General features: G+C 39.6%; 1 protein-coding gene across 1 annotated transcript; it reads right to left on the bottom strand.

Annotated features, from left to right (window-relative positions):
- Window positions 1–446: 446 nt before the first annotated feature.
- Window positions 447–21823, bottom strand: LOC105039255 (bifunctional dethiobiotin synthetase/7,8-diamino-pelargonic acid aminotransferase, mitochondrial). The gene is made up of 14 exons (XM_010915339.4): window positions 20923–21823; window positions 19885–20055; window positions 13541–13802; window positions 13183–13266; window positions 12207–12327; window positions 10952–11100; window positions 8503–8597; window positions 7769–7884; window positions 7542–7688; window positions 4477–4610; window positions 4271–4402; window positions 3986–4120; window positions 1815–1927; window positions 447–948 (listed from the first exon to the last, which is right to left on the bottom strand). The coding sequence occupies exons 1-14, from the start codon at window positions 21663–21665 to the stop codon at window positions 732–734; spliced, it is 2619 nt and encodes an 872-aa protein (XP_010913641.1). The 5' UTR covers window positions 21666–21823; the 3' UTR covers window positions 447–731.
- Window positions 21824–26571: the final 4748 nt, after the last annotated feature.

Genomic DNA, 26571 nt, shown 5'->3' with positions numbered 1-26571 from the left:
AAGTGAGCAAATATATAATAAATATCCCTGAAATCAGTCTTTAGTATTTTTCTTTTTTGTTTTCTGTAAACCAGGAAATCAAGTTACAGAATGACAGATTGATTGCATTGAGTCAACCATCGGAAGATCACAAATTTCAGGGTAGACAACAATCTTTGCTTCACTAATGAAATATTGAGTATCTATTATTTATCCAAACTTGCTATTGATCTCTCAGTTTGATCCTACTACTACAATCTTAGATTTTCTAGAGTGCTTAACTACACTTCAAAATATCTATACAGTAAGCAGAAATATATAAACAATTATAATTTTGAGAAAAGCCAACCAACTTTCTTCGCTTGAACTCATTAATGCTCTAGCCAATGTTCAATATAATTTAGTACTTCCATATAGTTTCTGGCAAAAAATCAGTAAAGTTTGATCCCACCAACCCTTTCTGTCTGTTTCTCAAAAAGAGGGGAGAAAAGATGCTTTTTCTGATACTATTCTGAAAAGACCCGAGAACATGTGGCCTCAGATAAACAGGCAGACTTTATTCATGACAATGGACCTGAGATATCCACTTTTGCATTTTCAAAATCAATAAATTGATACATTTCATTCCTTATTAGGGAACTGATCTTTCCAATAAAGTTAATTGGATCATTTACGCTGAAATTTCCCTTTGAGATATGTTCCACTGGATGGTTTCTGGCACTCATACGAAGCTACTTCTATATTGAAAGGATCTATGGTTCATCCCTCTTTTGAAAAGATTGTGAATCTCTCAGCTGATGCTGGCTGAACTCATGAAGTCTCTGATATACTTGTTTCAGTTGTTGAGAGCAGAAATGAGAAGATGTGCATGGCCCGCACATAAGATAAATGACATTTCCCAAGGGCCTTACGTAGAGGCCATCTTCACGAAGCTGCTGGATCAGAAAGCTCGCATACAAGGATGCGTATCTGCACAAGGAACAGATCCATCAAGGCAATAAGTTATGAAGAGTATAAAGGGCACAGCCTGAATTGGATAAGCTTTTGACACCTAACACTGCAAATATTACCAGCATTAAATCAATGACCATAATATAATCCGAATCTTGCAGGGTGAGTTCATATCACTAATTGTGGAATCCACTAGCAATCTTAAATATAAAACAACTTAGACCTAGATCAGGAGTAGCAGCATTTCTTTAAACTTTTCCGTGTGAAGAATCAAGTGGATGAACTTATGTAGGGTATTAGCTGTATCCAATTATACAGAAATGTCACTGTCGTGTAGCAAGAAATTTGCATATGAAAGGCATAGTCTATTGTGACCATATATATGAAAACAGCACATTATTCAAGAATTATTGCATTAGCTCCGACAACTGCCCAAGTTTTTGTGCGCATCCCTTTTTTTAAACAGTTGCTGCGTCCATGTCAGTTGGGGTGGAGAAGGGAGTGAAGGTGAATGAATGATGTAGTAGGCTGAATGTTTATTGGCATGAAAAAATACTACCAAACAGAAAGGAAATATCAGGTTTAGAAAATAAGACATGACAAAGCCCAGTTTCTCTCATATGCAGGCAATGATGTAATTCTAGATAGATGAAGCTGTCACTAGGCTCTTGAATTGCTGCAAAAATAAATTAGTCATCTAGTTCATGCACCATCTGCATATCACACAATGCTTAGAAACATTATTTGTTTTTCAGTGCCAAACATCATTCTTGCATTGACATGATCTCATGTTATTTATAGCATTAGTTTGTAAGTCTTGCTGCTTTTTACTGCAACAAACTCTATCATTTTTAATTGAAGAAAGTAATACAATAATGCCATACCCAGCATCAGAGCCTTCAGCTTTGAGTTCAACAGCACAAACGGTTCCCAATGTCATTACTCTTTGTACAGCAGGAAGGGATGAAATCTGGAGCACAAGTTTCATTTCCCATAGCTGCAAGAGTTCTCATATATATAAATCATTATTGCAGGCCAATGGAAACAATACCAATAAATAAGACATCCATGCACCAGCTATATAAACACATACATATGTACATACAAGATTTTTCCCCAAATTAAAAGGTGCAAGCTGAAAAAAAATCATGATGATGCTTTACAAAAGTAGTGCTCTAGTACATCTTTGATAAGGATCAGAGAAAGAACCCAAAATTGACTAAAAATAAATGAATCAACTACAATTATAACATTCATCAAAAACACCGGCAAAGCAAATGGTACTAGCAAAAGAAACGCATGATCACAAATTTACTATCAATTAGGCCAATTGCCCAGAAAATATCTGCAAAATGATGATCGAATATCTGTCCACATGCATAATTTATTGGATTAAGACATAAGTTTATCTCTATATGCTGCTTGAATTTATAGAGTTTTATCACGATTTAATCTGTGGTACCTCCCCGCTATGATGACTGCATTCTTCTATTTTCTTACATTTTCAAATTTCACAGCCCTCATCTCTCATTGTTTTAAATTCAGCATTTATTAAACAAGTTTCGGAATATTAAAACACTAGGATCCTTGCATGCAACACCCCCCCGAGGGCAGGGGGAACAAAAAAAAAAAAAAAAGAAAAAAGCACCAACATCATCCACAAATATTGTGAACATTTTGTTAATCTCGAAACAGTCGTATGGTCATAGTGCATCTTACTAGACCATCACTGGAGGCCAATGATCACATCATCAGTTGGTGTTGAGAAGTGTTCTGAATTTCAGAATTACTTCCGACTTTCTGTTTGGCTACAGAAGGACTTCCCAGATGTTGTGGTTGATTGTTATTAAGGCTTAAGATGTCTCAACTGGAATTTTCACCAGTGATAGTGTTGTTTTCTAATTTTTTTATTGCAATGAGGTTAATGGTTGATCTTAAGGCCTACAGGAAGACTCTTCTAGTTCAGTATGGTGCTCGTAATCTTTCATTGGAATTAAAGGTTTTGTTTTTTGTTATTGGGAAAACTCAATCCTCCATCACTAACCCAGATGAAATACAACCCAGCTACCCATTCTTGGATTTTCTTGCTTTCATGCTGCGATAAAACACCTCTTGCTCTCTGTTTTCTTGGATTACCTAATCTTTTATTCCTTTGTGAAGTTTTAGACTTTCTTTTTGAATCTTGAGGCATTTGAGCTGTTCCAGCCCAGTTTTTACTAAATGTTGAACCTTCTATTCCTACCTGTACTCTATTTAATGCATCTTTCCCACTCCCAATGCCTGCTAGCCATAATTTTATCCCTACTTCCTTGTTTATTTTGGACTTTCAAGAATTAAGATTTGCCATTAACTTTCTTGATCTTCCTCCTCAACATCTCTATTGCATCCATATTGCACTCTGCAGTTTCAAACACGCCCATCATGCCACATTCAAGAAGTTAATCTAGTGATTTACTATCAGGACATTTCATTCACAGCCAGTGCCTTCTATGTGTTGGTCTACACTGCCTTTTGGAGATTCCTGCTTTGATATGTGAATTAGATGACTATTACAGAGGATAACACCTCTCACATTTAGCATGTCAAATACCATCTTAAACAATGGTTTGGATGAACCAAATTTGCCATATTCTGAATCTTAGGTTTTCCTACAGCTCTTGTGATCATCTGATGTTCTAGAATTCAATGGTCAATCTTGTCCCTTCTGACAGCATGACTGATAACTAGACTGCTCTTATTGAGTTTCATCTGAAGTGGCTCAATGATGGTTGAGTGAGTTATTGCCTAATCACACCCACTATCAGCAGCTCATATATGTGACCATCTAAGCTTAGTTGTCTATGCCTTCAGGTAACTGAAAACAAATACATAACCATGACTTTCTGGCTCCCTAAGCAGTGTTGGACTGTTAGTACTACAGAGGAAGCACCAGTGCACATAAACATTATAAGTTCAAAAAATTCAATCACAAAAAGAAATTAGGCAAACATCCAGGGTGGAAAAATGTTTCACAGATCAAAAGGGTGCCAGAGTAGTAAAAGAAGACCAAGCATACCTCTTTTAGTTTCTTCTCTTTAAATTCAACATTCGGATTTGTAAAAGGGTCTCTGAACCACTGTATAGCTTTAGCAGCTGCTGTACAACCCATAGCATGGGCACTGTAGGAGTGACCATGTAGAAGAGCCATAAGCTGAATCAAACCAACAGAAATCTCAAGCGTCTTAGCTGTGGAACTTTTCATTCTTTCAAGCAATGGATGAATGCATTTAAAGAAATGAAGTCAGAACTAATAGCAGATTAAAAAAAAACACCCGTTTCTTCTGACTTTAGAGTTAAATACCTTCGAGTCACCTCTAAATGCTTCAAAAACAGATTCTGTTGTCAAAGTTACCGCCAATGGTATAATCCCTCCAGTCATTAGTTTCCCAAAGCATCCCACATCAGGCACACAACCTAGTAGTTCAGCAGCAGACTGCAAGATACAGAAAGCATAGTCAAACAGATAAAGAAGTTCAGTTGTAGTCAAGCATCAAATCCCTGCATTACCTCTCTCCCAAGACGCCAAAAACCGGTAAAAACTTCATCAAATATAACAGGAATTCTACGACTTTGACACTCCCTGACAAGGATGCGCTGAAACAATGGATCAATCATATGCATTCCACCAGCAGCTTGTACAACTGCAAGAACATTTGTTCATTTAGTTTCACAATATTTGATTTTCTTTGGGTTAGTAATTGAATAGGGGGAGAAGTACTGACTCAAACACACTATAAATATTCTAGTCAATTTGTCAAAGGATAAGGCACAATTTCATGATTAAGTTGTAATGAGCTGACAGACAAATCCTCCAGGTATTTGTTCGTGATTAGAAGAATAAAACTAAAACCATAAAGCAAATCTAGACTAAAGGCTCTCCTTCTCAGCTTATCTTCATACGTCACCAAAGAATAAAATTATTTCCCCTTTACTTTTCTTCTATTATCTACTTGGTATGATTACATATGCAAAGCAGCATCAATATATTAATAACAAACCTTAGTCTCTGCTGCACTTATTATGCCTTCACTGTGTAGTACCGCCGTCAGCCAACAGATTCTCACAAACAATGCATAAAGTAGAGACTCCGCTATCAGATCCAATTTGTGTTCGCATAAGAAAAACCAATACTATATGGACTGGACAATTTTTCAATTCAAGTTGCAAAAGCAAATATGAAGGAATAGAAGCCTTCGATATTAATAATCAGACAAAATTAAATAAAAACAGGTCCCAATAAAGAGAGTCTTGTTTAATGGTTGGCTCAAACTTGTGGCAGAATCTGAAAAAAGAAAAAAGGAAAAAAAAAAAGGAAGACCAAATGTAAATAACAAGGAGCCACGGGCAAACTGACCCTACATTATGGTATAAATCCGTAAGGGTCATTATTTTATGCTTTATATTATGACTAACAGTCGGTGGATATCTCAGCCTCAACTCTAACTATAGGCTTGGATATCCCGGGGGCACCAAAATTCAAGCTTTTCTAGAGATGGTTTGTATCTAGTTAACAATGCAAAAATGAAAAACCCAATCACTGTTCTCTTTAAGCTCCACCTCCCCTGTGGAAAAAGCACCATGACCCCTCCTTCATGTTGCATACAGTAGAAAACTTTGTTAACCTTTCATGCTCAATTATGAATTTGACCTCTATTTCGATTTATAAGTAAATATATATGCATGATACGTGTGATAGTTTTGTGAACAAGAAGGTGAATGAAATAAGAGTGCATCTGACATTGTAGAGGTAGATTAACATTAAATTGTGAAGGATAAAAGGAACCAATAATGAGTGCATTAAGAGAATGCAAAAGTTGGTAAAAGGAAACTTCATTCATGGTGAACTGAGAGAAAAGGATAAACATGTGAAACAAGTTACAGAGACTTAGGTTGTGTTTGGTAGCTGACAATCTATCTAAATTGCTGACAATTTAAAGTGGACCCACCAGATTATTGTATTTGGTATGCTTTTTCGGTGGCAATTCAGATTGCCTTGACAATCCAAATTACCTCTGAGGAGATAATCTGGATTGCCTTGGGGAGAGGTAGCTATCCAGATTGCCACTTGTTTGGCAATATTGCAAAAAAAATTTTAGAAAAAATTATCCCTCAAAAAAAAAATCACACAAAATCCATCCCTCCACCCTCCTTCCCCGACGGCTCTCACCCTCCCCTTATTATATATAATAATATGATATAATATATCATAATATAATATACTATTATTATATTATTATTATATTTATAGTAACTATATTATATTACAATAATATAGAATATGATAATATATTATAATATATATTATATAAATCCTATTATATATAACAATAAATTATATTATATTATATTATATTGTTATCCTATATTATATTATTATATTATTATATTACTATATATTATTATATTATTATTATAATATATTATATTATATTAATTATATTGTTATATTATTACATTATAATATATTGTAATATATTAATAAATGAATATTATAATATTATTATATATAATAATTTAGTATATTATATTATATTAGTATATTATATTAAAATAATATAATATATAATATATTAGTATAATAGTTTATTATAATATCATAATATAGTATTATAATATACTATGTTAAAATATATTATATTATATTATATAAATTATATAAATATCATTAATATTATATTACTATATATTATTATATAATTATTATAATATAGTATATAATATAATATAGTATAATATATTATATTATAATATATTGTAATATATTAATATATTAATATTATAATATATTATAATAATATCTTTTATTAATATAACATAATATATAATATAATATTATTATATATAATAATATAGTATAATATATTATATTATTATATTATTAAAATATTATATTATATTATAATAGTTTATTATAATATCATAATATAATTTATAATATACTATATTAAAATATATTATATTAATTATATAAATATCATTATATATAATAATATTATATTATATTATATTATATTATTATTATAAAGTTAACGAGGTATTTTAGGAATTTGACTTCATATTACCGATAATCTGATTGTCATACCAAACATGCCAATCAAGATTTTCAGTAATTTTACTACAACATTACCTACATGTACCAAACACAGTAATTAACATTACTGACAATTTAATAATGGCAATCTATCTTGAAAGCAATCCAGATTACTTTCCAAGATGCTTGGTGATGCACCACACGCAACTTTAAGTCCATATCAAATGGCATGAGCAAAGAAAGGCTAGAACCAAAAAGGTGACTTTGAGATAAAAATAATATAAATTTTGCCTTAACTTGGCCAAAAAAAGGATAAAGATTAAAGATAGTTTGCAGCAGCATAGAACAGCTGTTTCCAAATAGTTTATATATCATCTGCGTGCCAAGTTAACCATGAGATTAACTTAAAGATCCACACCCAAGAAAAGTTGAATATAATAAATTAATTATTTGGAAAAACTTCAAATAAAGTCAAATAACTGTCAGCTAGTCCAAATATTACAAGCACATGATGGAAACTGAAGGGACCAACTTCACTTACCTGGTTCTATAATTAGTGCTCCAATCCGGGTGGAGCAACTCAATTTGGAAAATTGCAGTAATTGATTTGATATGTAAGCAGAGTAGATTTCAGCAATAGCTGAAGAGTCCCTGCTTGGACAAAATAGCAGATCTGACAACCTAAATCCTGTGAGGGTCACATAATGGTTATGCTATGAAAATAATGAATTAATAGCAACTTAACAACACAAAACATGATCCACTTACTCATGTCTTCAGGCTTCAGTTGATTAGATTGAAAAGACTCAGGAACAGAAAGATTCCAGATCTCCTTATGAATGAAAATAGTTGGAGGATCCAGAAAAAGGCCCCTTCCTGAATACCTGCAACAGACAGGAGTTCAAATTATAAAGATAGTTGACATATCCTGTTCATTTGTTCCCAAAATATGAAACCTGTAGTTAATAAACGAAACATAACTAGATTAATTTGCAGCAAGGTTGGACCTAACCCTTTTTGCGATAAGGGCAGAATAATAAGTTTTCCCTGTTCTGTGGAAAGGGTATGCTTACCAAGACACATAACATTCGAGATCATTTTAACATATCTAAACAAATCTTAACGCAATCCTAACCGACCAGTGCACTAATTGAAGTTATGGACATCACATCATGAAATTAAAACACAAAAAGACATGTTTTTCTTTTCCCCATGACCAAAATCCTTTTTCTAGTTCTTACAAGAAAATGAGAGCATTCGATAAAAATACAATGTATCACAACCTACTCAGCAAAATCCCTGGTAGATAAGCATCTCTGCTGCTTAAAAATATCATGGGCTCAAGAAAGCAAGTGCAAATGTGAGATTTGTCACTCCATCCTGACGTGTGTTTGTGTCTCTGCATTTAAACATGTAATCTATATACATTTCACAGAAGGCCTATATCTTGACTTTTCAAGTGACAGAATAACATCGAGCATCCATATAGCTAAAAGTCATACCATGGCTGTTGCAGAAAACCTGTGTACGATGATGGAGCTTGTGCTTCCATGGCACCCAAAGTATCACCATGATATGATCCATTTAGAGCAAGAACCTAAGCACAAAAGATAATGAGGATGCTTATTGCTTGGTTTAGTTTCCTTCCATAAAGTGAATTGAAATCATCATATGGATAAGAACACTGTGACAGCAGCATAGCACACAATTTACTTGTTATTATACCAATATTCACAACTTCTCCTATTCTATTGGAAGGACATAGAAAAAGGTATATTCCTCATGAAAAAAAAAACCTATATTTACAACTTGTTAATACACCAAGTTGCATGTTACCCTACCTATATTCAAAATCAATTTACCTGTTACCTTTACCACTCTCGAATGAATAAAAGACTATAAAGTACTGAGGTATTTGTTTGTACGACATCGATACAAACCCACATGTAATGCAACCACTCAACATAGTACCAGGCATGGTTTGCTGAAGTGCCCAGTTTGGGGCATGCCGAACCATACTGGCAGCCGACCAAGATGGTTCCGACATCCAAAATAAGATACCGATGAGGAGGAGAGGGAGAAAGAAAAAGAGGAAGAGAGGGGGGAAGGGAAGGAGAGGGAGAGAGGGCCTCCCCTCCATCTCCCTCTCCTTCCCTCTCTCCACCCTCCTCTGACTTCCACTGAGCTCGATAACGGCGCAGTGAGCTTAGCTACCCTGCAGTGGCCTTCGAACACCCTCTCTCCCTCTCGCTCTCCTTCCCTCCCCCACTCTCTCTCCCCCTCCCTCTCCCATTGTCTCTCCATCTTCTCTCTATGTCGGTTCGGGCTCAGTACAAAACGGCACAGGGGCATACCGAATCATATCACCAGCCGACCGGTCCGAGCTCTAATATCGGCACAGCGAACCTTGGTACCAAGTAAAATACCTTCAATCACAATATCAATCTACATCTATTGTTATCAACTAGTGTTAAACTATAATGAATGATACATAGCTGTACAAGTCAATACAATTTGGACACTGCCATGCTAGTCAACAAATCCTACACAAAATCACATATTGCAATACTCGGTTGAGGACAATGCCATGTTGTCTACAATAAATATCCAAACTAGCAATATCCAAACGGGCACCATTGCTTCGTAATCAAAATCGGAATGGATTGGAATAGGAATGAAAATGATCATATCCCCCAATGTGCTTGTTTGTGATTGGAATCGGAATCGAAATGAGAATGCGATTTGAATACTACAGGAGAGTAGAGATTGGATCTTGAGGGAGTAGGATATTCTAATTCCCCCCAAAATTAGAATGAAAATAGGACTCCCCCCAACCAAATGAATGGAATAGGAGTCACTCATTTTCATTCCCATTCCAGAATCCAACTCCTCCCAACCAAACATGCCCCTAACAAAAGACTAGCACATTAGCTCCACAATATGTTAAGGAGCAAATGATTTTCTTTTTGTATCTTAAAATGGAGATTCCTTCTAGGAGGAGTGCACCAAAAGGCTATTGACATGCTCATATAAGTTTTACTCCCGAGCCAACAACCAAAAGATATATAAGTGTCATTCCATCCATGCGTGTGTGCAAGACAAACTTCTTTACCTCGTTCTTGCAAAGCATCAGACTCAACTTTATGCCAAAAAATAGATTGGGCTTTTGCTCAATGTCAATGTTGTCCACAGTAACAAAACATCTTTTAATTCCTGATATCATATCTAACCTAACGATAGGTTAATCAAGATAATCTCAACAAATTTTGCTTTATTATGATTTCATCTCATTAAAAGGACAAGAACTCCATTAATTTATTGATAATAAATGTTTTGTCCAGCATACTCTTTTTATAGTTCATAGCTAAGATAAATAACTTCTAGAATAGATAGCAAGTTTGAATTTAACTGAGTGCATTGAAAAGGTGTCTTACCATGTTATTCATGTCAGACTCAAGAGGCACTACAGACAAACTGCGGATAGGAAGGTTTAAACTAACTTGCAGAGTGACAGTTTTTCATAATAAGTTGGCTAACTGAAGATGAACTGGGGCTATGTACCAACACAAAAAGGAACTGGGGCCTGCCCTTCTTGTCACACCCCTCAGCCCAGCAGCCAGCAGTTCTGGGTCTGAATGTTGGATGGTCATCCACAGGTATTGAAATCCAGGTAATTATGGTGTTGGTGGGTCCCCCTCCCTTTCTCTCAAAAGAAAAAAAAAAAGGTTTGGATGCTAGAAAATCTATCCACTACTAAATTCTGATATCCAATCATCCCGCAAAGATTGCATAAAGTACTGAATAGCAATCCATCTTGCAATATATTTCTTAGAATGAGAAGGCAGTCAATGCAATCAGAAGATGTGCACTATCTATCATAAGACTTCTCAAAATTTATATATAGAAAAAGGTAATAAATAGACTACAGGTGGAGAAAACAATGGAACCCACCCTGAGCTCAATACATCTTTCGCTTGGAATCCCCTTGCCAGAAATCAGATGCATTTCATTGTCAAATAAGAATTTTCGGAATGCCATCTTAAGGGCAATTTCAATTGCTGTTGATCCATTGTCAGAATAATAAGCTCGAGAAGCCCAACCTGTGTAATGAGACATGAAAATGGAGGAGGTGTAAATTAGACAAAAGGATGACGACGGTTTTCCAACAATACATGAACAAGATGTGAATGTGATTGCTTCTTATACTGGACAGAGATTGACCAGCAGAAAATATAGGATTATAAATCACGAAAGGGAAATGAGACTATAGAAAAAATTGATGAAAACTTATAAAAATTGTGACTGGCAGCAACAATGTTACAGGAAAGAACATTATCGAAAATAACCGGTGTGCTGCTTGTCATATATCTTTCGTGATACAACGTTTTCATTTGAGAAAGGTAAATATCCTAGTAACAAAATACTAAAGGCTCACATAAGTAAACTACACGTCCTATATCTAAGGAGATAATATTTGCAGTGTGAACAAGAACCTAAATCCACTATATCATTTCCCTTTTGCACTATGCCAGCAGTTTCAATATATTCCTACCATTCCACAATAAATATGTCTCTAATTAGATGTCCAAGCAATACTAAAATTGTGCATTCTTTACTATTGCAGAATCTTAATCTTGACTTGTTAAGGGCTTCTTTGAGAAATTTAAAACTCGAAAAAACTGGCACTGCACACAACAATATTTCAGTGACAAGATGTTTGTCATGCTATACCTAATGCTCTCGGACTGAGCCAGGTATGTGCAAACACAGATTGCTCCTTTCCGATGTGAATGATGCCTGCTGATTACAGTACATAGAAGTTTTTTTTATTCAATTATTCTCCAATTAAGAGAGATTATCTAGAATGCATGTTGACTCCTTGAACAGTAATTTTGACAGAATGAAATCTCTTGCAAGGTGCCAATAGGTATTTTTCTTTCCCAGATAATGGGTGGACTGTGGAGTATGGCGCTGTATATATGACTACCATGTGCTTCTTGCTGTTGTTCCTAATTGCCAAGTAGTTTAGAGGTTGATATGCTCAGAGATCAGAAAGTATTCCATGGATCTGGTTGCTTGCTCATAGTTGCTCAGGTCTCCCATCATCACAGGCAACAAATTTATTTTTTCTCAAGTTTTGCCAAACTTGTCAGCGACTTAATGAAAAATGGAGCAAATAAACCAGTAAAGAAAAAAAAATGCTAACCTTTTCCAACTCCTTCAAGCAGAAGTTCTGCACAATGCAGTGCTGGCTCATAGACATTCTCAGGAAACATGACATGTCCATATCTTGCAGCAGAATAGCCCATATCTCTTGCAAGCTCAATCTGAAATCATCTAACAGAGAAATAATGGTAAACAAAAAATTTAGGCTGCATTCTTCTGATTTGAAAGTTAATACTCGAACAAAAATATGCTTCTCAATAGTTGATATCATTTCGTCAAAGAATAAGGCAGCTTAGCAATTAAAGACCAAGTGATGCAATTATCTTGAAAATAAATAAAGCTGGTCAGCAAAGATACTCTAGGAGAGTTATCGATCAGCTTAGCAATCACATCCAATAAACAACTTATGGGTGTACACACACTAACAGACACATGCATTGGCATGTGCACAGATGCTCACACACTGTTCCAAGGATGTCTGAGACATTGAGTTTGTTATTAAGAAATGATGAGTATTGCTGGCCCAAAACTTTGCGAAAAAACAGCCAGCGGATGTGTTTTAACAACATCCAGCATATATCATGGAACAAAAATAGAAGGATAAAATTCACGTGACTTCATTCTGTTAGTCTCATATTTTGCAACCTCCCACAACATGGAAGAACCATTATTAGCTCTGTGTAGAGTAGAAATTCTTCAGCCAACAGATTCATAAATAACTTTAGGCAATACAACAATAAAACAATATTTATATTCAAAATAAAAATCTAATTGATCAGAATAATACATGACAGGCAATCCAGATAGTTGGCCGATAAGCACAAGAGGTACAGCAAAAAGGAAAACATTATATGCTTAAACAAGGATGGCATCATCTTGCTGCATATACAAGCCATTAAAGCATAGCAGGGAGAGTTTTTTTCCTTTTACCAAAGAACAGGAAATAAAAAAATTAAATAATAAATATTTGACTTCAGGAGACTGCTTGCAGAGCAAGTTACTATGATATGACTGACCTGCAAAGTAAAATCTGGCCCTTGAGTCCACCAACTAGCACATGCATCAAACTGTGGGACAATCATTTCCCGATCATTACGAACCTGAACCAAAAGAATGAATCAAGTCTGAGGATGGGACTTTTAAATAAAATTTAAAAAATTAGTTCAACTTTGTATAACATATTCTCTACAATAGGTTTGTTGTTTTAAGAACATGCAAGCATGCGGAGACTAATACCAAAAAATATTCAGCATGAAAAGATTATTGTAATCAACCACTGGGATACAAGTTACAACAGTTATAACTTATAACAATGAAGCATCATTATGAGACAATAGATGAAGTCAAAATAAATCAATTTGATCTTGCACAAACCTTATGTACTGCAAAATTCTCACCACAACGTGAGTCAATTACTGTAACAATGTCTTCAGGAACAAGTTTGTGCTGCGTGAATGGCCACCAGAGAATATTCCCTGCCTTTCTGGGCATATCATGCAACCTTTGGATCCTTTTTGAGTGAGTAGATATCACCAACTCCTGAACAGAACTGAATGTCTTACTAGATTCACAAAACCAATCCACCAAATCATTCAATGGGTCTTCTGGGACAGGTGGCAATACAAGCACAGGAACCCTAAAAGGACACAATTATCATCAAAACTCCAGTTCACTAGATGTAATGCTACAGAACAACCATTAAAAACCAACAGAGGTACAAACAAAAAAATTCATGTGAACCATATAGGTGAACTTTCAATTGTAAGAAACATAGGGTATTATTCATGCTATAACATGAGCACAATACAGGAAAAACAGAGCATGATGAGTAAGAGATATTATGATCTGATTCTAGTACAGTAATTGAACTTTAAAGTCTTCAAGCAACCTTGTGGGCTCTACGGTCTTGTTTGGTTGAAATTGGTCAGTTTCTTGAACCAGAAGCTGAGCAAGAGAACTCAAACAGAGGCTCATGCTGAATATGCTGGCTCTTGTAAGGACCTCTGGAAGATTCGTGATTACTAGAAGGGATTGCAGGATCTTCCCAGTGCCCTAAAAGCTCCAGTTTTGATTTTAATAGCTAAAGAGTATAGCTTGCAGGCCTACAGAGTTCTAAAAACACTTCCAGTTGTCCTGGCTCTTTTGGATAGCTTTGAAAGCTCAGATTATGACTCAAGGTGGCCATAGTGAAATAATGAAACTTGTTAATTCCATATCTAGTTCTAGAACTCCATATAAACCTGCAGCGGCCACAATGAAAAGTGGACACGAGCACTCTTCAAAGTGTTCTAAGAGCTCTATCAGCAACCTAGCAGCTACTTGAGGTAGACAACGTCCAAACTGAACACTGGAGTTTACAGATGAAGAGAGGAGATGGGGGAAAAATATTGTGAAAAGAAAAGAAGTGTCTCAAATCTACTCAAGAGTATGTGAGACTATCTGGAGCCTTCTATAGCTTCTGAGGGCCAACACCAAACATGGGAATAGCCCAATTGGAAAAGGGAGGTGTTTGCCACCACATGAAATTTTATGAACCTTATGATGAGAAGTAACTATTTAACAAAGCATTAAAAAGCTTGTTATGTGAACCGGGTCCTTCCCACATCTCTAGATATGGAATTCCAATGGAACACAAATTAATTATAAATGAGGTGCTTTCATTCAAGGAAGGCAATGATTTAATCTACCATAATAGTATTCTGCAGTACTGATTGAATAAATCAAATATTTCATTTCATGGTTAATTTATCAAGTATATGGCATCTACATTTCAAGTACAAAACCTCATGATTCCCTAGGGAACTATTACATTTGTACTAGCTTAACAAGGAAGACAGCATACATCTTCTAAACATACCGCTATTCACAGTGATATTTTCAGTAAAAATGGTGAAGACAAATAAAGCCTTCATAAGAATGAGTGCAAGGATGACAATTTGTGAGTTGACTTGCCGATCCGACCTGCAACTGATCCGATATAAGCGAGTTAGGGTTTCGCATAAACAAATTTGGGTCATAGATAGGTCAGCCAGACTTAGATATATTTATTTAATGGTTTGAATTCAAGTTTAGAATCCTAACATGGCCAATCTATTTCAAGCCAACTCAGCTGAACTCAACTAAGCCTTAATCTTAAATAAGTTAGGGTCAGGTCAATGAACCCTTTCCTCCATTCCACTCAATTTAGGATCATACTTTCTGAAAGATGTTTAGATTTTAAGTCCTTTCCTATTCCTTCAGTTCATGTGTTGGGTGGATGTCTGGTCAGGACACCATCTCCCAAGATCCTTTCAGTACCACGCGATGCAGCAGGAAGAAAGAAGAAACAAAACAAAAAGAAAATAATCAAAATACGTGGATCAGCCACAAAAGGGCTCGCCTCCACGGGGCATGCAAACTTCACTATGAAAAAGAAATTTTACAAGAGGAGACCTCACCCTCAACCCTTGTACATCCAATTCTCTCTCATCTGAAGTTCCCCTCACAAAAGCTCTCTCTCTCTTGGAGACCCCCCTGAACCCCTGAAGAGCATGGCGACCGCTGTCTAGGAGCCTCCTGCTCCTTCTCTCTCAACGCCCTCGCCTCTCTCTCTCTTCACGGGTTCGTACGGCGGCAAGAAAACGAACCACTCACCTCTCTGTTTCGTCACAGGCCTTTTTAAAGGCTTAAACAGAGTTTAAACCTAATCTAATTAGGTTTAAGAGTCCTAAACAAGCCAAATTAACGTCCCAGACCGTCGGATCAAGATCGGGAGCCGCCTGGGCCGTTGGATCGCGCTTCGGTCCACAGAATAGTGCCGTGGACCGCGAGGAACGCATGAGAAACGCCCATGCGGTCCACAGGCAGCGCTGTGGACCACCCGGTCCACGGTGGACCGGGCCAAGGGGGGCCAGCAGGCCGCTGGCCTGGGAAGGCCCGCGCGTGCGGGCCTGGACCGTGCCTGCGCGCGGGCCTGCGCGTGCCCGGCTGGGCCGCACGCCCGCGGGCCCCAACTGCGCGAGCCTGGGTCGCACGTCCCGCGCCGGCCTGGGTCGCGCGTCCCGCGCGCCGCCGCCTGCAACCGCACCGCTGCCGCCCACCGCCTTGATTCTCGTGCCGACTTCAAAAGCTCGTATCTCCTCCATCCGAGCTCTGTTTCAGGTGATCTTGGTCTCGTTGGACTCCGTTTTTCGCCGCGAACCTCGCTGTGGGCTCAATGTGGGCTGAATCTCGAGGCGTCAAATCCTAACAATCTCCACCTCGACTCGATATTCGGCGTCCTTCAAACTCCGAGAGCTTCTGGATCTCTTTGCCCCCATGCCCTGGGCCAATCGCCTGCTGATCATGGATGGGCAAATATGGGAGTCGAACCAGGCTGCTCGATCCCATCTCCGTCGTATGCTGTGCTCCTTCTGACCTGAGATCTGCTCGGGGCATCATCCTGCGGCAATAGGAATCTCACCTTGCGACGTCGCCTCTCGTCCTCCCGAGTCTCCTGTCTCGTGCCCGATCCACCTCCTGAAGCTCCACCTCGCTCTGGGCTCCACCTGGCTCCTGAAGCTCCACCTCGCACTGGGCTCCCTACCAGGTAATAATGTCCTCTGCTCCCCTTCTTCCCCTCCAGCACAATCCTATTGCCGCGTAACACCCTCAGGATTCCTCCACCAGCTACCGTCCTGTAGCCTCTCGAATCCAGTCTGCTAAGTGAGATAAGATTCCGCCTGAAATCGGGTATGTATCGGACCTCCCCCAATCTCCTCACTGCACCGTCATGTGTCCTCCAGCTGACCGTCCCAATGCCTCTGATCGCACAGCTCGATCCATCCGGCAGATATACAGTGCCCTCACTGTTCTCCAGGGAGTCAAACTGCTCCTCTCTGCAACACACATGATAGGGGCATGCAGAATCTAATATCCACTGCTGGGAAGAAGTAGATACCTCGTCAGATATCTCCAGGACATCTCCATCTGAATCGCTGCCGGCCGTCGCTACAGCAGCCACCGTCCGATTTTTCAGTTGAGGGCAATCTCTGGCTAGATGCCCCAACTCCTCACACCGGTAACACCTGGTTTTGCTCAAGTCCCTCCTGGACTTAGACCGCCCTCGATGTGATCTCCTGTCACTCCGTCTACCGCCTCCTGCACCTCCAGAAGCCACCAAAGCTGAGCTATCGACACCTGAACTCGAAGCTGGGTTCTCCCTCCTGAGAATCTCGTTCTAGAGTATCGCCGCGGTGACCTCGTCTATCTTGATAGTGCTCTTCCCCACTAGAAGAGCAGTCACCAAGGACTCATACGAAGGGGGAAGCGACGCCAGCAAAACCAGCGCCCTGGTCTTCTCCTCAACGTTCTCGCCAACGCTGAGAAGGTCGGTGAGGATCTTCTGGAAGTGGTTTAGATGCTCCTGCACGCTCTGTCCCTCAGTCATCCGCAGTTGGTAAAACTGCCTCCAAAGGAAAAGAGTGTTGGTGAGAGACTTCGCCATGTACAACTCCTCGAGCTTCGACCACAACACCATCGGGAAAGTCTCGCTCAGCACATGGATCACCACCTCATCCGCCAAGTACATGCGGATGGTACTCACCGCCTGCATCTGTAGCCGTTTCCAATCCCGCACCTCCATGGTGGTCGACTTCTCATCACACAAGAGAGCATCGATCAACCCCTGTTGGATGAGCACGTCCTTCACCCTTGCCTGCCACAAGGAGAAATTGCTCTTACCATCGAACTTGTTGATCTCCATCTTGATTGTTCCTGTTTTCTCCATCTTCAGTCTTGCTCACCACCACTGCAATCTGCGTCCTTGTACCGCCTTGCTCTGATACCACTTGTTGGGTGGATGTCTGGCCAGGACACCACCTCCCAAGATCCTTTCAGTACCACGCGATGCAGCAGGAAGAAAGAAGAAACAAAACAAAAAGAAAACAATCAAAATATATGGATCAGCCACAAAAGGGCTCGCCTCCACGGGGCATGCAAACTTCACTATGAAAAAGAAATTTTACAAGAGGAGACCTCACCCTCAACCTTTGTACATCCAATTCTCTCTCATCTGAAGTTCCCCTCACAAAAGCTCTCTCTCTCTTGGAGATCCCCCTGAACCCCTGAAGAGCCTGGCGACCGCTGTCTAGGAGCCTCCTGCTCCTTCTCTCTCAGCGCCCTCGCCTCTCTCTCTCTTCACGGGTTCGTACGGCGGCGAGAAAACGAACCACTCACCTCTCTATTTCGTCACAGGCCTTTTTAAAGGCTTAAACAGAGTTTAAACCTAATCTAATTAGGTTTAAGAGTCCTAAACAAGCCAAATTAACGTCCCAGATCGTCGGATCAAGACCGGGAGCCACCTGGGCCATTGGATCGCGCTCCGATCCACGGAATAGTGCCGTGGACCGCGAGGAACGCGTGGGAAACGCCCACGCGGTCCACAGACAGCGCCGTGGACCACCCGATCCACGGTGGACCGGGGCAAGGGGGGCCAGCAGGCCGCTGGCCTGGGCCGGCCCGCCCGCGCGGGCCTGGGCCGTGCCTGCGCGCGGGCCTGCGCGTGCCTGGGCCGCGCACCCGCCTGGGCCGCGCGCCCGGCTGGGCTGCGGGCCCCCACTGCGCGGGCCTGGGTCGCGCGTCCCGCGCCGGCCTGGGTCGCGCATCCCGCGCGCCGCCGCCTGCGGCCGCACCGCTGCCGCCCGCCGCCTTGATTCTCGTGCCGACTTCAAAAGCTCGTATCTCCTCCATCCGAGCTCCGTTTTAGGTGATCTTGGTCTCGTTGGACTCCGTTTTTCGCCGCGAACCTCGCTGTGGGCTCAATGAGGGCTGAATCTCGAGGCGTCAAATCCTAACATCATGTAATTTTCAATATACCTCTACCCTTTTTCCTTCTGCATATATCAAATCACCCTTAATATTGATGCATCCCTCAGCCTAGGTTGTACATATCTAAACCATCTAAGTCATCCTCTCAATTTTCACTCCACCTTCATTTCTATTTCTAATTTTACTAAAATTGCATTCCATGTATTATCTTAGTCCTACTTAACCTAAAACCCTTGGATTCTAATACACTCTTCCATGATTCCAAGTTACAATTAACTCTGACCTTTGTTTCATTCACTAATCTGATCATCCACAAAAAGCATGCACCAAGGAATATCATCCTAAATATACCCGATAAGCTTATCGATATCTAACACAAAATGATAAGGACTTAGAGCACATCCTAAGTGTAAACCTATTGGAATTGGAGGCTAATCTATTTCAACATATTTAATAATTGGGTCGAGTCAACAAAGATTACAACCTGATCCATTTAAACCATTTACCCATTTAACATGTTATTATAACTTGAACCAATCTAACTCCTTTATTAAATGGGTTACATATGTCTCGGGTTATATGTTCAATAAACAGGAGATTTTTGATCGATTAGATAAACAGATCAAGTTTGGATTGATAATTTTTCCTTGATGCCTATATCTTGACCTGACCCAAACCATTGCCTCCCCTACATGAACAGTGACTAAGTGCACTTAGAGAGCTGATATGAGATGGTTGTCACAAGTTTTTGTGTGTGCGGCTGTGTGCATGTGGTTTAGATTTAAGAGCCAATGGGGATAAATTTCCAAATAAAATAATGCTAAAAGTATGTATACCTGTAAAAATAACACACTAAAAATATAATCACAGTGAATAAATATATTTAAGTTTTATTCATGATCAAACATAAGAGAAGACCATCTGTGAATTACCTGTGCCTTAAGTAGGACAACAAGGGAACCTCATTTGATAGGCCCTGATCTGCTAAAATAATGGCTATGACATCATATCCTCTGAGCATTAAACTCTCGTATGCAGATAAAGTCGTAGATATACCGCCCAAGTGGCCATCTCCCACTAGAACAGCAGGTAGGCGGAAAGGCCTGGTTTGCTAAAAATAGAAATAACTGAGAAAGCCATGCTTATGATTTACAAGGGCATTTTGAAAACCAAGACAAAAGGTGTAACTCTACATCAAACAACTAGCAAATTGCAATGTAATTTAAGATGTAAGACTCATGAAAGAAAAGTAAAGTTCTAGAGAGTGCTGAATGCCCCAAATACAACAGCTATGAATAATGCAGGAAGAATAGAAAATACTTTGCTAGCATGAATTCACTTGAAGATTTGTTCTCCTTATTGATGTTGAATTGAAATGAGAGGCATTATTTTATCGACTAAAGACAAAATCATAATTTCAGTTTAATTTTACACAAAAGGGAATATTTTATCTATTAAAGCTTAAGGTTCTCCAGCATGGAGACAAGATTTTGCTATGTGGTCTATGTTCTCTGAAACATGAACAGAATAACGCCCAAAGCAGCAGTCCCTGTCTCCTTGTTCCATATTATGAATTTGGCAGCTCCTACCCCCAAACCAAGTTAGATTTTTCTTCTCCTTGTTTAACGATTAATAAACCTTCATGCCTCTCATCCTTTCAGTGCTCAGGCATTGGCTATAATCTCATAGCGAAAGATAAATGATCTGCAGAGTAACAAAGGTAATGAATTTTTGTCTAATGGCTACATTTCTTGTCTTCCAAAGGAAAGTGTCCTTCACAATGTTCTTGTATGCACAATAAACAACCAAAAGTACAGCTGAAAGGAAAATCGATTTCATCCTTGATATACGAATCAATCTTAGTTTTGTAAACAAATTCTGCATTAGTAAATGATGCTTTTACCGCTACTATTAACTAGCATCTACTTGGTTTGATCTCAAATAGAAAGAAGCAGTAGAAAAGAACACACCTATACAAGTCGCACTGGATAGAGCCTGAAGGCCCTGGACTTAGAACACCCCCTGCAGTCTCGATTAGTCTCCAAACTTTCTCCTTCCGCCCATCACCTCCTCCCGCAGACGAATTCAAAAGCCTCCCTAGTACTTCCCTCAGTGATGAGTCCTCCACCGTCATCCCTTCTCTCTCCACTGCAAGATGTGGAGAAATGGCCTCGTTCCATGCATACAACGTCTTGCACACAAGCTTAAAATCTCCCTTTGTACTCTTCCCTGTCCCCACCCGCGTCTCCTCGTACCAGCACAAACCAGTGGACGCTTCCTCCCCTTCCTCCTCGGGCCGCTCGCTCCGGGCGCCGAGCACCTGGCGGGCGGCCGGGACCGAAGCCTTGAGGGCGTGATTGGAGGCGAGAAGTTCGGCGGAGAAGCCCCCTAGGCGATGGCGGAAGAGGTCGGAGACCTTCCGGTAGACGAAACGGGAGTCGGAGTCGTGGGGGAAGCCGGTCTGGACGGGCTTGAGGTAGAGGAAGGTGGAGGGGTTGGGGGAGGAGGGGGAGAGGACGGAGGCAGCGAGGCCGGCGGAGACTAGGGTTTTGCCGACGCCGGTGTTGGAGCCCCAGACAATGAGGGTGGGATCGGAGAGGTCGAGCGCGGGAGGAGAAGAATGAAGGGATCTGTAGAGGAGGAGGAGGAGGAGGCGAGGGGAGGGCAGAGAGTGGCGGCGGGGGAGGAGTGGAGAGAGAGGGCAAGAAGGCATCGTCAAGGCGAGTAGGGAGCGAATAGGAGTGCTGCGAGTTCAAACTTTAGTCCTCTCTTATCAGCGGCGGCGTTTTCAAGCGGGGTCATGGGAGTGGGGAGTTGCCAAAGACATCGAGAACCGTCTGTTGACGTGGAGGGCAACTAACCACAATCTTCGCCTTCACAAAGAAACCGGCTCCTCGGCGCTTTTTCAGGACTCCCTACCATTCTTTCATGAGAGAATGAGGCCGCGCTCTTGGGCGCTGCCATTCTAGGTGCCGTTGCAGCCAAGAGATACTCAAGTCTGCATGATACTTCGTGAGAATTACGTGCAGCTGGTCAGGTATGTGATCAGTAGTAACATCTTTGTTTATGGCATAGCCTGGTTATTTGCTTTTGACGATTTTACATTTGGTGCATTTGCAGATTGTAGTTGGAACACTAACTGGCCAAGCTGCTGCTCTGATGGCCACAGACTGGTTGATGAAATTGTAATTCGGTTGAGTTTGCTAAGCATCCAGAAGCTGTTATGAATGGTGGAAGCATTTTACTTCAGATCCATGTTTGACCACCTGATATTTTACTTTAGGGACATGGCACACTAATTTGCGTCCATTAATATCCTACTCTTGTAACATCATTTTGGGACCCAACTTTGGCATCTTCTGGTAGAGATGCTCGGTGCATGTTTTTTTTTTTTTTGAAAAAAGTTCAACAATATTATCAAACAGAACAGTTAGGAGTACAACTCAAAATATCTTACAAGGTACAAAGGCATTAAAGAAACTGTAGACCCAAAACTAAAGGCAATACCGAATAAGGATATATGTATATAAAGATTATAAGTAACAAGATACATAAGGTTTCTGAGCAAAATAATCCTGTAGAAATTTTCATCTGTAAGCCACTTCCGATATAATACTGCAAGACCACCTGCAGGCTTATGACAAGCAAATAGAGGCACACAGATAACAGAGTTATTGACCAATCCAACATTACAGATAAAGCTGCACATGAAGACAGTAACATAAAATGAAGCACTTCACTGAATAGATGTGTGCATGGAACCACTGAATGAAGTGGAAGCTGAATACAAAGTTGAATCCCAGCTAGCAGATGATATGAAACCCCAACGTCTATATGTGGCATTATTGGCACAAAGAAGTTGGTTAACAGTGAGGTGGCCTGACAGCATTTATATCGATATTGAATGAACCCTGCAGTGAGAAAGAAACAAATGATCCTCCTCCAATCTCTCCTGATACACGATAACCGAATGCCGGAAAAATATGCTAGTAAACAAAACCAGAGAACTAATCTGGAGAACAGATTTAGCAGGTAGACATAAAAACAAAACTTCCATCCTCGGATCAAAGTATGCCTCGGAGATAGTAGAATTAAGAAATAAGCCAATTCCAAACAAAGACCAAACAAATTAATAAGGTATGCATGAATACGTAATACAACAGAGTTTATGAACCAATGTCTTGATACCAATTGCTGTTGCCCATTAGGATAGCATCCTGATACCCCATTTTTAGTTTCAAATGCAGACTGAGTACCAATACCATACAAATACAGGAAGCAAAAACTTGTGTCAAGCATGGCATGCATGCATAAATTCAATACAACATGCAACAAGTTATGCCGAAGCCATGTGGTAAAACACTAGTCACCAAGCAAAGTATCAATATAGCTCATCATGTGAAAAGGAAAGGAAAACAAAGGAAGCCTCAGGACAGAAATTCTGTGATATAAGATCACTGCTAATAACCAGCTATCCACAATGATAACCAAAGCATTAGGCCATCCCTAAGGTCCATCATCGGCTTCAGCCACAACAGTTGTTGCAATGGCAGCAGAACTACAGCACAATAAGTAGGACTGAAAAAGTATGACATGAAAACAAAATAGCTCACAAATGAACGAGAATGAAAATATATGCATGACCCAAAAAAACAATCTATCGGCCATGTCTCGGAAAAAAACTCTAGCACGCATCAGCTTTCAATATATCAAGCAAGTTGGGGAAGTGATGCAGATAGTTAGAATTGAATGAGAAGTCACCTAACAGAGCATGATTAGCAGCCCAATCTACCACTTAATTACCTTCGCAGCATACATGCATAATTTTTAGACATTGAAAAGAAGAAAGCCATAACTTGATGTCTTGCATCGACGAAGAATGACTCAGCTTGCTATGATTAATATCTTTTAGCCATGAAATGATAACCAAAGAATCTCCCTGGATCCAAATCTTAAATGTATGATAATGTGATATTAAATATTGAACTCCCAACCAAAGCTCAATGAGTTCAGCAAATGGCACAGTGAAATGAGATAAGAGCTTTCCACCAGTGACAAGCATAGACCCGTCGTGGTTACGTATAATAAAACCATTCGTGACTTTATCAGAAGTGACCACTTCATCAAACTTTAATAAAAGAGTCCCATAGGGAGGTAACCAAGAGATTAACTGATCAGAATAGTGCTGTGGACACAGCAAAAGATTACCCCAGTTCCTTACATGGGAAGATACTACATGCTTCACAATAAATGATGGAGAGAATTGATCTTTATAGAAACAAATGCATAACCTGAAAAGATGCATGGGTGGCAGATGGCAGGATTGAAAAAGTCGTTGATTGCAAGCATACCAAATGAGAGAGGCCATGTAAGCTACTAATGCCTTTCCCCACTGATCATTCTTGGGATTAGCTAGATATGCTAATAACTTGAGCGACGACAAGGGTCTAAGACAGTTAAAATGATAGGCTAAGAGCTTCCAGCATTCTTGAGTAAAGGCATAGGTGACAATAACATGCTAGCAATCCTCCACATGAGCCACACATAGATCACAATTAGGGAACGTACCACTTAGGATATGCCTATACAATAAAAGCTCCTTGATAGATAATTGTTGCCAGAATAATTTCCAGTGAAAACACTGGATTTGCTTAGGAACATGGAGATGCCAGATCCATTTTGTATGAAAAGGCACTGAGAGCATTAAATCACTATTCAAGAAGGCAGCAATGTCCTGAGAAGATACTACAACAGATCTGGACATCACCCAAACCAATTGATCTGGCCATTTAACCTACGCAAGAGGCACTGCCACAATGGCCTTCACTAGTTCAGTGCCAAAGTAGGTAGATAAGAAAGATCCATTCTAATTGTTTTCAGGCAAGATTAAATCAACAACCGGGTAAGTCTCAAAATTGACATCTATATTCACAAAAGTTGGCCAATGAGATAATGAAAGATTAAAAATCTAAGGATCAGACCAAACATTGATGGAGGCACCATTATTGATTAGCCATTGGAATTGAAATTGAATTCGATGGCCTATAGCAGAAATTTTTCTCCAGATGTGAGAACATCGAGCAGGTGGCCTATAAGAAACCCAAGAAGAAGAAAATTTATATTTAGATTTAATAACTTGGGCCCACAAAGAGAAAGGTTTGTAATACCAGCTTTGCAGCCAGCTTTCCCAACAAGATAGATTACCTCGGTCGAAGTGACAGAAAGCCCAGACCCATAGTATCCTTGGAGGTACAAATAGTCTCCCACGATATAAAGTGAGTTCGACGACAACTAGTAGGATGACCCGAAAGGAATGCTCAAAACTCTTTTTCTATGTAATCCAGCATCGACAAAGGAACAGGAGTTGACGCCAAAGCATAAACCGGAATGGATGCTAAGATAGCTTGGATTAATGTAGCTCTACCCACAAAAGATAGGGCTTTTCATTTCTAAGATTGTATTTTGGCTAATATTTTTTTAGCAATAAAATTATAGTCAAATGCACACAGCTTAGAATCTGAGATAAAAACACCCAGGTACTTCTAAGCACTATGTTTACACTTCATACAAAAGATGGAAGCAATAGTCTGTCTTACATGAGGGTCCACCGATGGACTTACTACAAGAAAGGATTTAGAAAAATTAACTGATTGCTCTGAATAATAGCAATATGCATCCAGAATAAGTTTAAGAGAGGGGGCATCATAAACTCTTGCTTTGATGATTAAGAAACAGTCATCTACAAACAACAGATGAGAAATCGAAAGCCCATTTCATCCTAAAATATAAGAACATATCAGATGTGAATTAACAGCAGCCTGTAAAGAAAGAGAAAACATCTCCACACAGAGAACAAAAAAAAAAGATGATAAAGGACCACCCTGATGCAAGCCGCAAGTGAAAACCAGTCTGACACAGCGCCATTGATAAGCAAAGCATACTAGGATGAAGAACACAAGCCTCAATCCAATGAATAAAACATGCTGGAAAATTAAATTGACAAAGCACCGTAATAAGAAAATCCCATTGCATCCGATCATAGGCTTTCTCCATATCTACCTTAGCCATTAAAAGGCCTCATGATGGAGCAGCCCAAGCTAATGAGTGCATAACTTCTTGGGCAATCAAAATATTTTTTGTTGCTGCTTAAATCGATCGGAGTCAGAAGATGAACACCTGAAAATCTCGTGCGACGATACTGGTGCTAGAGTCACCTGCAAAACAAGTTCCAAATCGGAGGTTATGTCTCTGACGAGGATCCTCTGACGCTCAAATCAGAAAAATAGATAACAAAAATGTAGCAATGGATTCTCTAAGAGGAATTTAATCAGACTTATCTAGATCCTCGAGGCTTTGGTTATTTATATAAAAAAATATCGAATAGTTGGATTGTTAGCTATGAGATTGTACGATTTTGAGATTGTTGAACAGTTGGACATGCCAAACTGGATGAAATGATTTAGTCCTTAATCACTCCCGCAAGATTAGAAGAGATGATTACACCAAATCTTATCTATTCAGAATAAACTGCTGTCGAGCACGTTGAAGAGATAAGTCAGCTAAGCAGCTCATACACAGGTCAGATCTCAGAGACACCTCAGCTCAATATGGAGATGGAC

Source organism: Elaeis guineensis, chromosome 1 (assembly GCF_000442705.2).
Source record: "Elaeis guineensis isolate ETL-2024a chromosome 1, EG11, whole genome shotgun sequence".
Lineage (NCBI taxonomy): Eukaryota > Viridiplantae > Streptophyta > Magnoliopsida > Arecales > Arecaceae > Elaeis > Elaeis guineensis.
The sequence above is the reverse complement of the archived record's forward strand: the minus strand, read 5'-3'. Positions and strand labels throughout refer to the sequence as shown.